General features: G+C 30.9%; 1 protein-coding gene across 1 annotated transcript; it reads left to right on the forward strand.

Annotated features, from left to right (window-relative positions):
• The first annotated feature begins 5552 nt into the window (after window positions 1-5552).
• On the forward strand, window positions 5553-17204 carry LOC125835523 (lupeol synthase-like). Its single transcript, XM_049514654.1, has 19 exons — window positions 5553-5559; window positions 10412-10614; window positions 10731-10916; window positions 11275-11364; window positions 11472-11663; window positions 11774-11858; window positions 11944-12110; window positions 12665-12853; window positions 13967-14080; window positions 14199-14318; window positions 14433-14555; window positions 15064-15162; window positions 15360-15416; window positions 15609-15655; window positions 15774-15917; window positions 16014-16191; window positions 16319-16399; window positions 16843-16926; window positions 17025-17204. The coding sequence occupies exons 2-19, from the start codon at window positions 10417-10419 to the stop codon at window positions 17139-17141; spliced, it is 2271 nt and encodes a 756-aa protein (XP_049370611.1). The 5' UTR covers window positions 5553-5559; window positions 10412-10416; the 3' UTR covers window positions 17142-17204.
• The last annotated feature ends 107 nt before the right edge of the window (window positions 17205-17311 follow it).

Below are 17311 nucleotides of genomic sequence, written 5' to 3' on the forward strand. Positions count from 1 at the left end.
AGTTGAAGGTGGCAAACTTAGTGAATACCTTAATGATGTCCCTGGCCCTAACAAGGGCATTGTGCACCTTAACTCGAGAGAAATCTCTAAGTCAAGGGTGGCTATTGTTAAGTGTAAAAAAAATAAAAAAAATAAAGGGGCGAGTAAGAAATAAAGGCAAGGCTGGTTGGTAACACTAGTGGAAACCTGTGAAGAAGGAGGGGGCTAACGAAAAGAAAAAGTTGTGAATGTAAGAAAAACGTTAAACATGGTGCATTAGGGAGGATAAGTCACTAATTTTATCCAAATGAATCCTCCCTTACCTTAAGCCTACATTACAACCAAAACAAGTCATGTTTGATTTTGAGCATTATACACTTTATTAGTAGAGATGTACATAATGGGCAAGCTTATGGTTCTCAATGCTTACATGTTTGATGTTGTTGCTGAGTGAGAGCATACTTTGTTTACAAAGTCCTTAAAGTATATTAAATTTGTTGAGTTGAGTGTGTGGATTGTTCTTTGGAGTGAGGAGCACTTGTTGTATGAAGGATATGTGATATGTAATGGTGCATAATGTTGTTAAATGTGTTGGTTGATAAAAGTTGTCAAGTCAATTACAAGGGTCATGCAGATTCTGAATGAAAACATGTTTGTGTTAATTGGTTACAGATCCTTAGAAGAAAGTAGCGGATGCACAAATACCATAGTAGTGAGTCTAGGTCTAGGAGTAGTTAGTAAGTTGTTCGAGGACAAACAAAGTTCTAAGTGTGGGGTAGTGATCTTAGGCATATTTATATGCCTAGAAATCTAATAATGCCCATATTTAAGCTAAGCTTGAATTCAATATGTGTTTGTTTATAGTCTTTTGTGTGTTTATGAGCTAACCAACATGATTAGTTGTGTAGGTGAGCGTAATTAGAGAAATGAGCTCGAAAATGGACAATGGGGAACAGAAAATATTCAAGGCAAAAAGAAGCAAGGAAGTAAGAGCAAGAAGAAATTATTAAGGCAATGTTGTATCCTCTCCGCGTCGCGGAGAGGGGGTCTTAAATTAATTCGCGGGAGTTGATATTAGGCAGAGCCCTCCGTGTACTCTCCACGTCGTGGAGAGGGAGTATAATTGTGGTCGCGAAATTCAGTTTTGAGGCGGAGTGGTCCGTGGCAAGTCCGCGTCACGGAGAAGAGAAAAGATTCGCAGAATGAAAGTTGAAGATGCCTCCGCGACGCGCCCCTAGGTTCCAGTTTTGGTCATTTCGACTTTTAGTATAAATAGGTCTATTTTATTTTATTAAATATTCTTTTTCTGGGTTTTGAAGAACGACGACTTGGGAGAACGTTTTCACCATTTTTAGAGTTCTTTCCTAAACTCTTTTCTTTTCGATCTCTTTATGTTCATTAAACATTGTTTGATCGATTCTTGATTATGAGTAGCTAAATACCCTAGTTCTAGGGTTGTGACTACATGATGATTGTAATCTATTAAGTTTTCATTGGGTTAATGTCAATTATCATATGAATCTTTCTTATGTTCTTGCTTTCTGTATTTCATGACTGATCACCATTAAAATAAATACCTTGTCCAAATTGAACTCGGAAAAGGAATAAGAAAATAGAACATGGGACATAAGGAGCATGATTAATTCTAAATAACTAGGGTTAATTTGTATCTAGGATAGGGATATACCTAGAAACCATGTTTGGGTCACCATACAAGAAGAAATCGTAATGCTCGGTACTTAATCCATCATATCCCTGCTCAACGCTGTAGTTAGGGTGTTATTTATCATAGGTGATTAGAGGTCGGGAGATCATGATCATAAATTTAACCCTGTGATTCATTGATTCGATAGTTGATAATTACCCATATAAATGATATTGATTGCATGAATCATGATAGAAGTTGCAGCCCTGGACTTTACCCAATCACTGTTTTTAAACCCTTGAAATTGAATCGCGTTTGTACATTTTGTTACAATATTAGTATTAGAAACTAAATCACTTTTGAAATCTTGAATACACTTGTGTTTAGTTGAAAGTTAGAGAAATTGAGTGATTCTAAGCGTAAGTTCTTGTGGGTACGATACCCGACTCTTAAAAAGAGCTACTTTAATACTTGAACGACCACGTGCACTTGCGTGTGCGATTCGGACGCAACAGGTGCCCCCTATGTTCACCTTCAACACTACACACTAATACTATAGTGATAGCTCCAGCCACGAAGTTATGGGGTGACTTGGTGGTAGTGATGTTGTCGTGAAGACTAGTGGTTTGCTCATGGGGGTTTGTGGGTTTGTCTGAAAGGATAGTTGGTTTGATTACATTGTTAAACTTAGGGCTTTGATCGAGTTGTTTGCTAGTGCGGAGTAGAAGTGGTTTTTATCCTTACTAAAATGAGTAATGTGATAAAAAGTTAATGCGACGACCATAGTCACTTCAACAGGGCCAGAATGATGATTGTTTTTTCTTAGAGTAGTAGCTACTCTGATGGGGGGAAACCCGTGGAATTCTCTTTTCAATGAGGGTCTCCGTGTGGAAGGGGTGGGTGGATTGAGTTTTGGGCTTAGTGCCCATAGTCTCATTACTCCTGATGGAATTTGGGGGGTTTTGGGGAATCTACCTGCTTTAATTGAGTCGTAGAGGTAGAGTTATGGTGGGTTGGTATGCTAATCTTAATGGCTGAATTAGTTGGGCAATGGGATTTTGGAAAGTGCTTCCCTGGCTCACTTTTGTAATTATTTTTCATGTTTTTATTTGCAACTGTTAAATCATCGATGGTAGTTTCCCGGCCATTATTGTGCCATAATTTCTCAGGGGTTGTGCTAAGGAACTAATTACCTAATTATAGGTCATATAATTGTACATTTTGTAGTGCTTTGCCTTTTACTGGTATGTTGATTCCCTGCAGCTTGTCCGTTATGCTAGAGTTTTTCTTCCTTTTTGGAAAGACAACCACTTTCCATTCCTAATTGGGCTCCTTTGTGGTTTGAGTTGCTTCCTGGGTGTTGACGGGTAGATTTAGTGGACAACAATTACAACTCTTTCGAGTATGGCCAAGTTTCCCACAGCTAGTGCACAAAATATCATCCTCCTCATAGATGATGTTTTGTTTGTGGTATCCAATTATGACTTCGGTCTTTAAAGGGACTTCCAGATGGAATTGAATGCAAATGTGTGTATCGACCCATCAACGTTGCAAAGGTGCATATTTCAATTTTCAGTAGTTCCCCCAATCTCTTTCTCACCTTCTCTAGTACTTATTTATGTAGAACTTTGTAGGGAGTTGAGGCAGTCTAGCCCAGATTGCAGTGTGGGTTAGTGTTGATGCTTCCAGGACAAAGTTTGGTTCCCATCGCTTAATAGAGAGAAAGTGTCCTGCTATAAACCAAGGGGCTCCGTGCAGGGCTGTTTGCAGTTTTTCACTTTGTGGAATTTTGCTATAATCTGAACCCCCAAGTCGATCAAAGTAAGGGATTTCGATATTTAATCGACTTGGGTTCAGATAGTTTCCACATATATGTTAGTTTTATTTTTAGATAGATGTGAGACAACTTCTTGTCGAATACTTTGATTATGACTGAGAGGCTCCAAGGTTTATATATTCTTTGTTTATCTTCCTCTGCTAGCACGATTTCGTCTAGGGAGGTGGGGGAGTTCTTCTTCCACAATGGATGCTTTTATAAAGTAAATTGTGTTAAGGGATATATCTTTGTTAGTTAGTACATCTTTGAAGGATTATTGATGTTGCTTTTTGCCAATTTTTCGTTATCGTAGCAGAGAGTCTGTCTAGTGGTTCTGGTGGATCCAGTGAGATCGAAGTTGGTTGCTTCGTGGTTTAGTGGGTGAACATGGCCATAATCTAGGAAAGAGTATTCTTATAGAGAGAATTAATATTTTATGCATGTATACAGTAAAACCTCACTAAATGAATACTCGATAAATTAATAATCTCTCTAAGATAATATTTTTCAGTCCTGACTTGGGTCAATGAAACAAAATCACTCATCTTGATAAGGTAATAAGATAATATATTTTCAGAAAACTCTTATATAAATATATGTTCCCATTAATATTATAAAATAATAATTATTTAAAAGTATAAATATATCTTAGATAATTTAGTGAAATATGATTCAATTGTGTTTTATTTTTTATTAAAATTTAAATGTAGTCGAAGTTCATCTCTAACTTTTCTTATTACATCCAAAAGTTCCGGTGTTGTCTTTTCGAACTGCACCATAAAATTATGAAGAGTTCTGGATGTGATAAGTGTTTCATTACACGTAACTACTTCCAAATGTATTGTATCATTTTCAACTTCATCACCAACATTGATGTATTCATTATACTTTATATATGATAAATTTATTTTTGTACGTGAATTCAATAAATATGATACATAAATTAGTAAGATACAATGATTTTGTTGCAATCAAAATCAACCTTCATTGAATCTCAAAACACACTTTAAATTAATAAATAGTAATTTATCAATTAAATAATATCTCTACAAAATAATAATATTTTATAGTCTCATCTATATTAATTTAGTTAGATTTTACTTTACATATCTTTTCCTAGAATTGAAATTCTTGGTAAGCCCCACTAATTCCTTAACCGTGGGGATCTTTTGTTATTTCGTTCAAGTCAAACTTTGTATAATTATTAGGCAAAAGGCTATGGTGGGCCCTTGTACTTATATCAATTTATATTTTGGATCCTTCTACTTAATTATTTGTCAACTGAACTCTTATACTCAATAAAACACAATTTAATAAATCTCTCTGACCATTGACCAGACTTATGTGGCATTAGAATGTCTGAGTTGGCAAAAGTGTGTAACTACGCGCCTCTTAAGGCGAGTGAATAGCATTTTTGGGTTAAAAAATATTAAAATTATAAAAGAATTTAAAAAAAAAACAATTAATTAAAAAGTCTTTTCTTCTTCACCCTGCCCCTCCCTTTTCGGCCATTTTCATCGACTGGACAATTTTTTTTTCCTTCTCCACAATTTATTAACATCTATTTAGCAAATCTTGGGCATTTCCTTGAGTCCATTGATTCAATGCATAGGGAGAAAGCGGACCAACGCTCACCGGAGACCACTGAATTGCAGTGGAGTGAAAGAGAGATGCGACACTTATGGTGCACGCCAAAGACCACTGTTTCGCAGTGGAGTGAGAGAGAGAGGCGGCACTGGTCAGTGGAGAGGAGAACGAGGTGGGTGAGGGTGTGAGGTCATGGCGGCAAAAAGGTTTTTCAGCCAGATATGGTGGTGCGGTGGCTTAGGTTGTTGGTTTTGTGGAGGTTGGAGGAGGAAAGAAAAATGGTGATGGTGTGTTGCGGAGATGAAGACGGTTGTGGGAGAGAGTATATATGATTTCACCGGCAAAAGTGGCGACGACGGCGGCATGGCTTTCTCCGGTAGATTTTGGTCGTGAAACAGTTAAAATGGGGAGAATCGGATGTATGGAGTTTTACTTTATGTAAAGGAGAGTGATCTACACACATGGTTAGAGGGCTTTAAAAGTCTCATTTTAATTGAGTTTAAGAGTTTAGTTGACAAATGATTAAGTAGAAGTGTCCAGAATACAAATTGATACAAGTACAATGGACCACTACAATGTCTATAACCACTTTCTCAAAAAATTATTTTCCTTGCTTTTGTTCTGTCTACTTCTGTGTAATTACACATGTCTTACTCTTTGCTTAATAGGTTGGTTCTAGATCAGGCCACCATGTTTCATTATGTTTTCTTCTTTAAATTTTTATGTTTCATTATTTTATATAAATAGAAAATTATGTCAAAAGTATTATAAATCATAATAATTAATAGCTTAAATTATTTAAAAACATATAAAAAAAATTGTTAACTCTCAAAAATTTCATCTATACCAAATAAATTGGGATAAAGGAAAAATATATACTATGTAAAATACATAATATATATATATATATATATATATATATATATATATATATATTATAAATCACAATAATTAACAAGTTAAATATTAAAAAAACTTATTGAAAAGTTGGTTAAGTTTTGAAATTTCATTTGTATCACATAAATCAAGACAAAGAGGGTGATATCTATATAACGACAAAAGTATATTAAAATTTGATTGACTCTCAAATTCATCTGTGTCACTTAAATTGGCACAAAAGGAGTAACATATATCATAAAAAGATTTTGCATAAAATATATTATAATTGGTAATAATGAACAACTTAAAATATTTAAAAACATAATAAAATTGATTGACTTCAAATTTCATATGTATTACATTAATTAAAACAGAAAGAGTAACAAATATTGGGCCTTGTGATGGCACAGGGTCCCATATCTAGTTAAACCAATAAATGCAATATGACTTGTGAGTTGCCTTGAAAAAACAGGAAAGTAATAATAGTAAAAAATTTAGGAATCACATAGTGTAAGGAGCATATTACATTTTATCCCTACTCTTACATTATACAACTAGTTTGTTGAGATTAAAAAGGAAATTCAATGTCAGTTCCACAAATCATGTAAATTAAATCGATGTCAATCTCTCCCAAATAGCAGCTTCAAACAATTCAAATTTCAAATTTTCTTCTCTCAAATCTCTCCCAAATAGTAACAGATTAAAAAAATCAACAATTTTATATAGTTATGTATCATATACAAAAAAAAAACTATGAATATGATAGACGCTGATTTTTATATAAAATAGTGTTGCAGATACTTAACAACATGTAATACATCACAACATCTGATACATAACTATGTTATACACATAACAAAGTTATGTGTCATATACATAACTATGAATATGATACAAACAAATTTTGTTATAAAATATTAGCGTTTATGTATCAACAGTAATATTTGATAATGTCTACAGATACATAACCTTCTACTAGTTGAATAAGACTGGGTGTATGTATCGGTAGTAAAAGATAACAAAATTTATAATAGTTGTGTATCCAATACATAACTATATACGATACATACTAATTTGTGTTTCAATAAATTAGGGTTATGTATCAAAATTAATAATTTAAAATGATATTGTACATGATAAAATTGTAATGTATCATAAAGGTAAAACGAACGAATTATACATTAATTTAAGAATCAAAATCCACTTAATACATAAAAAAGATCTGTTGAAATCAACTAAAAATAAAAAAATCAACAATTCAATCTGCTAAAAGTAAAAAAAAAAATATGATAAAGAAATCCTTCTACACTTTCTCATTTGCTCTATATCAACTCTTGTAGCTTTTTTTCACTTTCAACAATGGCGTCACCCATGGATCTCGACTCAAAGTCCTTACCGGAGCCACCAACAACTCTTGATAAAATTGTAATGTACCATAATGTTGAAACAAATGCATTATACATTAATTTTAGAAATATAAACAACTAGATACATTAAAAACTGAACCCATATGTTTCAGAAAAAGATGAACAACAAAATATCAAAAAAAAGTCATCAATCTGATCTGCTGAAAGCAAAAAAAAAATGATGAATAAATCCTTCTACACTTCCTTTTATTTTGCTCTATATCAATTTTCGTAGCTTTTTTTCACTTTCAACAATGGCATCACCCATGGATCTCGATCCAAAGCCCTTATCAGAGCCACCAACAACTTGACCTTTCCCTCCCTTTTGTGGGCGTTTTTTTCCACAATCAATTTTGAAGTTGAAAATGTATCCTTCTTTGACTGAATTTGTAGGTGATAAGCTAAAAAATTAAAAATAAAAATCGCCTAATGAAGTGGAAAGAAAAAAATGGATGAAGAGAACTACCTATTCAATTACTTGCAATCATAAATCAGAAAGATAAAAGATTTGAAATTCAAAAATAGAGTGATGGAGATAATTGGTGATACCATGAAGTGATTTTAGGCGTGCAAAAAGGGAAAAAAATATCTTTGGGTGATAGTTTACAGTGATATATCCGGAAAAGTAAGAGAAATTGTGGAAAACAAAAGATTTTTGTAATTTTTTAGAATGATAGGAAATAATAGAAAATATGGTAAAAAGGATGTATAGTTAGGTAATTTTTCCCTAATACTTTGTTCATTTTAAATTGCCTATTTTGAATTTACACGCTTTTTAAAGAAATTATGATTAAAACAATTATTTTATTACAGTATTCATAAAAATTGATATATAGTTTTATCTCTTGGAAAATAAGTATCTAATGTTGAGAATAAAACATGATTTTTTTACTTTTTTCTTGATATATTAAAAGTGAAAATCTATTTTTAGAAAATCAAGTTAAATAACTATAATATAATATACTTTATATTAAAAAATTCTAAAACGTCTTCCAATGGACTCCTGTTGTTGAGATGGGGCACAAGGGAATTAACAAATTAAAGGAATCATTATTAGTTATTATCAAGGTAGCAATTAGAATATTCAAGTTAAAGATAAATAAAGACAAAGGGTATTTTCGATATGGAGGGGAAAAAATATTTCATGATATAGTTTAATTTTTTTTAAAAATAATAATTTATACTTGACGGGTGATTCAAATGCATTATGTATGTAATAGTTAGCAAAATAGTGAAAAGTTGATCTTATAATTTTGTTGTTCTTGCCTGGTGATTTAATTTTGAGTGGCTAAATTATAATTAATTATTAGCTTCTGGTTTTAATTATCAGTCTTGTTACCAAATTCTTATGTAATGTTTCATGCATGAGTGATTTATATGTTGAGAAAGATTAGTGGATAGAAAGGGTGTGATTTTCCTTGTAAGAAATAAAGAGCTAATAGAAATATGTCATGCATTTGATGTGAAGTCTATTATCAATAGCAAGTTAGTTTGATACTATTTTTTTCGTTCATTTTTATTTGTCCAACATCGACTTGAATATAATAAATTCAACGTTTTGGTAATGACTATATAGTTAAAAATAAGAGTAAATTAGGATTTAAGTAATAAATTATGTTTTGATTTTTTTAAATTGAACAAGTAAAAGTGAACATTTATTTTTAATACAATGGACAAGTGAATGAACGGATGGAGCAGTATAGATCAATATTGAAAAGCTTTTTATTGTGCTTTAAATCTTGTTTTCCATCTCCTAATATTTATGATCAAGGAGGTAATACATGCATTTCACCATGACCTTAATTTCCTCATGAATTAAGGGGAGATTAGATGGGTTGTGAGGACACTAACTCCAACATAAATGCTTTTGATACACAAATTCATGAAGCACTAGTGTATGATTGGGATATATTTTTGGTAGACAAATTATATCTTATTCTACTATTTAACGTAATTGTTTTAATAGACGTTACTTGAGTTGAGGTTTTTTACATTTTTTTTTCGTTTTTATAATATTTTGTCTACCTCCCTCCATAAAGTAACGATAAAATTTGCATACATTCTATCATACTCTACTCGTAAAATTACATTAGGTATATTATATTAGTGGTTGATATATATGAAGTTTTACATAGTCAATTGTTATATGAGAGAGACAGAGAGAGAATTAATTAACTAATTAAATTAATTGTCTCATTTTAGTGTATATTTGGCTTTTGTACTAGCTAGTTCTGGCCAGCAATCGATCGGCAGAAACTGATGAACTCATAGTCAAAAGTGAACAGAGAAAGACTGCAAGGTATAAAGAATATTGCAATTATGTTAGCCTGCACGTTAATTAAAATTAAGATGAACTAACGAGGGTCGTGATGGAGTGGTAAGTACGTGCTGCTTCATCTTTAACTAGAGGTCTCAAGTTCGAATTTCCCTAAGGGCGGATTATTAGAGAGTGTTTTCCCTCCACTCTAGAACTTTCCGGCGAGTAGACACACATGTGAATATAGAACACCGTAGGAACCAAAAAAAATAAATTAAGATTAAACTAAAAAGAGCCCATTTTTCATTTTAGTTTGTTAATAAAATGATAAATATTGGAGTATCTTTTTAAAAAATTAGAAATAATTAAATTTTAAATTTCTCATTTTACACTTAATTAATTAAATATAATTTATAATCACACTAATATTTCAAAAGTGTTTCCTTTTCATTTTAAAAACTAGGTATGCAGAAGGAATCATATAGAATGTCAGCTTCCACCACTTTGTTTCATTTATTTGTCTCATAATTACTTCAAATTTGACTATTACTATGGTATATAGTTATTTAATTATAAGAATAGTATGGAAAAAAAACATACTATAAAACTTTATTAATTTGCTAAAATGAACAAGTAAAAATAAATTTTAATTTTTAGTATAGGATCAAATAAAATGAAACGGAATAGTGACCACTATTTTAATTAGTTGTAAAAAATTGAGTTCCCGGCCCGTACGTCTTCTCTATATAAAGGTGTGGGATGAAGTACTATTGAAACTCACTTATATATTCTTATTCAAATTCAAATTAACTCACTAATTAATTGATTAAGTTGATAAGTAGAAAAAATGTGGAAGCTAAAAACAGCACAAGGGGAAGGATTATGGCTAACAAGCAGCAATAATTATATTGGAAGACAATATTGGGAATATGATGAAGAAGGTGGAACTCTTCAAGAAAGAGCTCTTGTTGATGAAATGCGCCAAAATTTCACAAAAAATAGATTCCTTCATAAACAAAGTGCCGATTTACTCATGCGTATGCAGGTCTGTTCACTTTTACGTGTCCACTATACTGAAAATATGTGTTTATTTGTCACTTTTAACATGTCAAAACGTACATAAACGTTATTATTTTTATTTTTTTTCATGATTTACCCTAGCTAAGGAAAGAGAATGGATGTGGAGAAGTTGGAGGAAGAGTGAAGTTAGAAGAATCAGAAGATGTAACAGAAGAAGCAGTGAAAATTAAATTGAGAAGAAGTATAAGTTATTACTCAACAATTCAAGCACATGATGGGCATTGGCCGGCTGAATCTGCCGGCCCTTTATTCTTCCTACCCCCTTTGGTAATTACTATATATACTACTTTAAAAAAATTTACTTAGGACCTATCAAAGTCATTAAATATTTTAGGACATAAATTAAAGACTAGTTTCCACCTTTTTTTATTATTTCAAAATTATTCTCTTAGAAAATGTATGACTCAATCAACTAGTGATATTGTACATTTTGAGTCTAAGCTTACACAGCTTTAAAACGTGTTATTAGAATTTAGGGGGTAAGGCATGTTTACTTATATACCCAACATTTTTCATGTGTTTTGTAGTTGTGGAATTTTTTATCCAACAATTCACTTAATATAAACGAGAATAGGATTACTTGCTACTTACAAATTTTGAATAGTAGTAATACGTACTTGTGCAGGTGATGGCATTGTATGTGACTGGAGATATGAATGTTGTTTTATCACCAGCTCATCAAATGGAGATTAAACGCTACACTTACAATCATCAGGTCTTCTCTTGATTTTGAAATTTATACTATAAGATTTTTGTGATTTTTATACAAATTTTGGAAATAATTTTTATTTATATATTAATAATAAAGTTAAATGTGGACAGAACGAAGATGGAGGTTGGGGATTTCATATAGAAGGACATAGCACAATGTTTGGGACAGTATTTAATTATGTAGCACTAAGATTACTAGGAGAAGATTGTGAAAATAATAATGCATTGGCTAAAGGACGTAAATGGATCCTTGATCACGCTGGTGCTGTTGCTACTCCTTCTTGGGGAAAGTTTTGGCTCGCGGTATATATGTTATTTTATACTTGTGTTGATCGAAGATATCAAATAATATTTCATATCATCTTAATATATAAGAAAAACATATCTTATATTAACGAATTTACTAATTTCAGGTGCTTGGAGTATATGAGTGGGATGGGTGCAACCCAATGCCACCGGAATTTTGGATTATGCCTACATTATTTCCTATTCATCCAGGTTAATTTCTATATTATATTTGTCGATAAATTTTAAAAACAAGAAGGGAATTAAAAATAAATTGATTTTGTTATTTGTAATGCAGGAAAAATGTTGTGCTATGCTCGTTTGGTGTACATGCCTATGTCCTACTTATATGGAAAGCGATTTGTTGGAAGGATAACTAGTTTGGTGCAATCTATAAGAGATGAAATTTACATTCAACCTTACCATCAAATTGATTGGAATAAAGCAAGGAATACATGTGCTAAGGTTTGTGGAAAACTATTATACTTTTTTTTATTTTATTGGAGTTACGTTATTTGGTTAAGATTAATTAAGTATAATAATTTTGTCCAGAAAATCATGGTTGGAGTTTCTTCTCTTTAATGAGTTATACAATTAGTCAAACTTCAAAGAGAGTACCAAACATAGAGTGAAAATTAATTTTTTTTTAAAAAGGACCTTTTGTTGAAATCAATTACGAGCACTAGTCAAAATATACAAAACATACACATTGAATATGTATATTATATGAATATTTATGTATTTTTTATGCATACAACATGTATATAATATACTTAGATACAAAATTATACACATTTGTCAGGTATTATTTTTTAGAGCGGCCCAAAAAAATTAATTTCATCATTTGCAATTCATTTTCTTTTGGATGAGAGAGAAGTGAATCGAGTATAGAAAGTATAAAATAACCATAGTTGTGCCAATTGACCTAGCTAGACATTATTGTTATAAAAATGAATATAATTAATTGTAAAAGCATTAAATAATATATGTTTTTTTCTTATTTATGATGATAATAATAGGAGGATCTTTACTATCCACATCCACTTATACAAGATACACTTTGGGGGTTCCTTCATCACTTTGCTGAGCCAATGTTAAAAAGATGGCCATTTAACAAGTTGAGAGAAAAGGCTTTGAAAGTTGCCATGGAACATATTCACTACGAGGACCAAACTAGTAGATACATTTGCATTGGATGTGTCGAAAAGGTATGCATGTAACTTACAAAATTTGTACCCCCTCCCTTCCATTTGTGGTGATGTTCACCTGGTACCGAGTTTTAAAAAAAAATAAGAATTTAAAATTTATAATCTAAAATAAATTTTAGATATTCAAAATTTGTTTCGATTGAATTGTCTAGAATTTCTGCAAGGAGCTCTATTCGAGAAGAAGCACTGGCTCTTATTGAAATTTACCTTTCGGCCATTACAACATTACAATCAGCTTCTTATTGACTTATTTAAGTGATTAAAGGCTAAAATAACTTTTAAACATATTTGTAATAATTGGATTAAATAAAAAAAGTGTTTTTAAGCACTTGTTTTTAAGTCATAAGCCCATCCAAATAGGCTCATATTCCCTTTGTTTCAATATAAGTGTCGTTTTAGGCAAAATTAGGTTTAGTAAGAAATCAATAACTACAATGTGTAGTTTACTAAATTACTCATATTTAATAAATGTCTCTTGAAAACTGAATACTATTGAAAAGAAGGAGTATAAGGATATAACTGAAAAAGGCATATGTCTCTATCCAACAATATTTGTCCACTATTGATTTTGCACACTTCTTAAGAAACTATAAATTAAATATAAGTGTAATTTTACTATATCACTCTTTGAATATAATAAATACAATGTCCTGATAAATGTAAAGAGAAATGACTATAATTGATAAGACTAAATTAGGAACTAAGTATAAAACTATCCATTGATTTCATAAAGTGGACAAGTATTGTTTGACATCCCAAAATAGTTTAGTAGACAACTATTATTGGACGAAGGGAGTACAATTTTTTAATTTGAATTTCTAAAATGGTAGGAGTACTTAAGTGGGAAACAGAGGAAGCAATTGTGTGGCTATAAACTATCTCTATAAAATTAAATTACTTTTAAAAATAAAAACATGATATTCTTTTCGAACCGACATAAAAAAAATAATGCCCTCATATATTAGAACATAGAGATTAATTAGTTAGAGTAATTAGCTTCTAAACACTTGTGATCTAATATATAGTCATCTAAAAAAAAACTACAACATGATAAAATTTATATTACAACCGTGTTAAATTAACATAATAAAAATATAATAATTGTTTTGTTAGGTTTTATGTCTTATGGCTTGTTGGGTGGAAGATCCAAATTCAGAAGCATATAAACGTCACCTTGCTCGATTACCAGATTATTATTGGATATCTGAAGATGGTTTAAAATTTCAGGTTATTTTTCCATATATAGCCTTTCAATTTTTTATGGCTCTAATACAAATATTGAACCCCGAATGACAAAATTAAATAATTAGCTAATTAAAATTAGTACAATATGGTTTGCATGCAGTCCTTTGGTTGTCAAACTTGGGATGCAGTATTTTCAATCCAAGCAATCTTATCAAGTGATGTGGCTGAAGAATTTGGGCCAACACTCAAGAAAGCAAATAATTTTCTAAAAGCATCACAGGTTATATAATTAATTATTAATTCTTTCTTCATAGTAATAAATAAATTAGGATAAAATGTTACATCATAATTATCTGAAAAAAATAATTTTGAATTATTATTATTTAATTTTTAGGTGAGGGAGAATCCTAGTGGGGACTTTAAAAAAATGTATAGGCACATATCTAAAGGTGGTTGGCCATTTTCCATGCAAGATCATGGTTGGCAAGTCTCTGATTGCACTTCTGAAGGATTAAAGGTAATTCTTAATTTTCAACTATTTAAAGTGTGGTTCATCTCGCATTACAATAAAAGAGATATTTAGTGATAATAAAAAATTTTATTGTCGCGATAGTTAAGTCAATGTTATTATATTCAGAATCGCTAAGTCATTTAGCGACATTTATATAAAATATTGATTATAAATATCTGACAATAATATTATTGCATCTAACTTTAATATAGTGGCGATTATGTTATTATCGATACATTCTTTATTTGTTATAATATGGTGTGGCCTAATAAAGTGAAATAAAAATTATGGAATATTAAGGTTCAAGTCTTAGCAAATGGCAAAATTGTTAGTATTCCTTCCATTTTTTCAACTCATGTAATACAATTTTTTTTTAATCGGTACTTAAAAAGAATGACATATTTATATATTCAAAAATAATTTATTAACTTTCTGCTTCTTATTTTATTCTTTGTGCAAGTTTGTTTTATAGCTACACAAATATTATAACACGTTGTGTGCAATTATTTTGCAGTGTGCACTTTTATTTTCACAAATGCCTACACAACTTGTTGGGGAAAAATTCGATGCTGAGCGCTTATATGATGCAGTAAATGTTATTTTGTCTCTCCAGGTAAAAACAAATCCTGATTTAGTCATATTTTATTATCGATGATTAAATTGTTTGAACATATATAGTTTAATTTGTAAGCAAGAAACTATAATTTAAATGTTTTCTTGGTAATATATTTAGTTCATGATCAAATGATTTAATGTGCTACTTTAACCAACCTTTCTTGCTATTATTAATTGTAAATATTAATAATGTAGAGCGAAAATGGGGGTTTTCCAGCTTGGGAGCCTCAACGTGCCTATCGCTGGTTGGAGGTAACATACTCAAAATCCTTTTCTTAACTATTATCGCGTGTTAAATGGTACAAATATCTCTGTGTATAACTTAAATTCTATTTGAATTCCCAAGCTCATATATACTTTTGCTAAAGGTGTTAATTGTTTAGTTTTGTATACTTATAGGTTAATTTACTTGATTAACTATTTAACCTTTTTTTTTCTTGTCAGAAATTTAATCCTACAGAATTTTTTGAGGATACCATAATTGAAAGAGAGTAAGTACTCTATGCTACTCTTTTTCTAAAATTCTACATTTATTAGAAAATATTAAATATATCTTCAACAATATTTTAATTATAAGATTAATATATGTTAATTAATGAATATATGAAGGTATGTGGAATGCACTTCATCATCAATCCAAGCTTTATCATTATTTAAAAAGTTGCACCCTGGACATCGAAGGAAGGAAATTGATGTTGCAATTACAAAAGGCTTACAATACATTGAAAATACACAAAATCCTGATGGCTCTTGGTAAATATATATCCTTCGTCTAAAAAATTATACTACAGATTAACTTTTAGATATATTAATTTATCAAAATTTCTGATTTTGCTGCTGGTTATATAGGACGGGTTGTTGGGGAATTTGTTATACATATGGAATATGGTTTGCAGTGGATGGATTAATAGCTTGTGGAAGAACCTATTCTACTAGTCATGCCCTTCAAAAAGCTTGTCAATTTTTGTTGTCAAAACAATTGTTAGATGGTGGATGGGGTGAGAGTTACCTTTCAAATTCAAACAAGGTAACAAATATAATTTATTATATTTACTTCTATTTTTTAAATATAAGGTACAAACACTAAAAAAAATTGTATGTGATCATTTGTTTCTTTGAATTAAGAGTTGTTAATTAATTTGTTTGATTAAAAGGTTTATACAAACATTGAAGGGGATAAGTCAAATTTGGTGCAAACTTCATGGGCATTGTTAGCTCTCATTAACGCTGGACAGGTTTGTTGTTAAAAATTATTGTATGTCTTATTTTTCACTCACAATTCAACAAATTCATAATGGGATAATTATGGATCTGAACCATTCAACATATAATATATAAAACACATTGATAGTGTATATGTGTTGTATATACTGAGGCCTTAGCTTATTGATAAGCTAGTTGACCAAAAACCAACAAGAATTGTGGTGGAGTGATAAGTATTCATTCATCCTTAACTAGAGATCTCGGATCCAAATCCCCCTAGGTACAGAATTGCCTTTGATAGGAAGTGTTTTACCCCTCAATATGGGACTTTCTGGCACGAATCCGAATTTAGTGGGGCTCTAATGTAGACACCGGACACTGGATGGGAAACAAAAAAAAAAACTAGTTGACTGAAGAATATATATATCGTTTTAACGATCCCTAACACTCTCTTTGGTTTTTTGTTGTTCATTAGGGGGGAATTGATCCATCACCAATACATTGTGGAATAAGATTGTTAATAAATTCACAAATGGAAGATGGTGACTATCCACAACAGGTAACAATTAGTTGCCTTATAAAATGATAATTTTAACATTTGCATGTGTATAGACTATAGAGACTAATGATATTTATTTTGTTACAATTGTTTTGCAGGGAGTAACAGGGGCATTCATGAAGAATTGCACCTTAAACTATGCATCATACAGAAATATATTCCCAATATGGGCTCTTGCACAATATCACAAACGTCTTCTCATCAAACTCAACTAGAAAATTTTTATTTTACTAATTCAATATGTATACTAAATAAATGTACTTCTATTTTATTTTTTCCTGTATTTTCATTTTTGCTAAAAAGAGGTGGATCACAATATATACATGCTCTGCTCCTCTTTCTCTTTTTTTTTTAAACTTGCCTCCTTTTGGCAATTGGTATTTAG

The sequence above is a fragment of the Solanum verrucosum genome, unplaced genomic scaffold (assembly GCF_900185275.1).
Source record: "Solanum verrucosum unplaced genomic scaffold, falcon-dt-bn FXZP01000040.1, whole genome shotgun sequence".
In the NCBI taxonomy this organism is placed as follows: domain Eukaryota; kingdom Viridiplantae; phylum Streptophyta; class Magnoliopsida; order Solanales; family Solanaceae; genus Solanum; species Solanum verrucosum.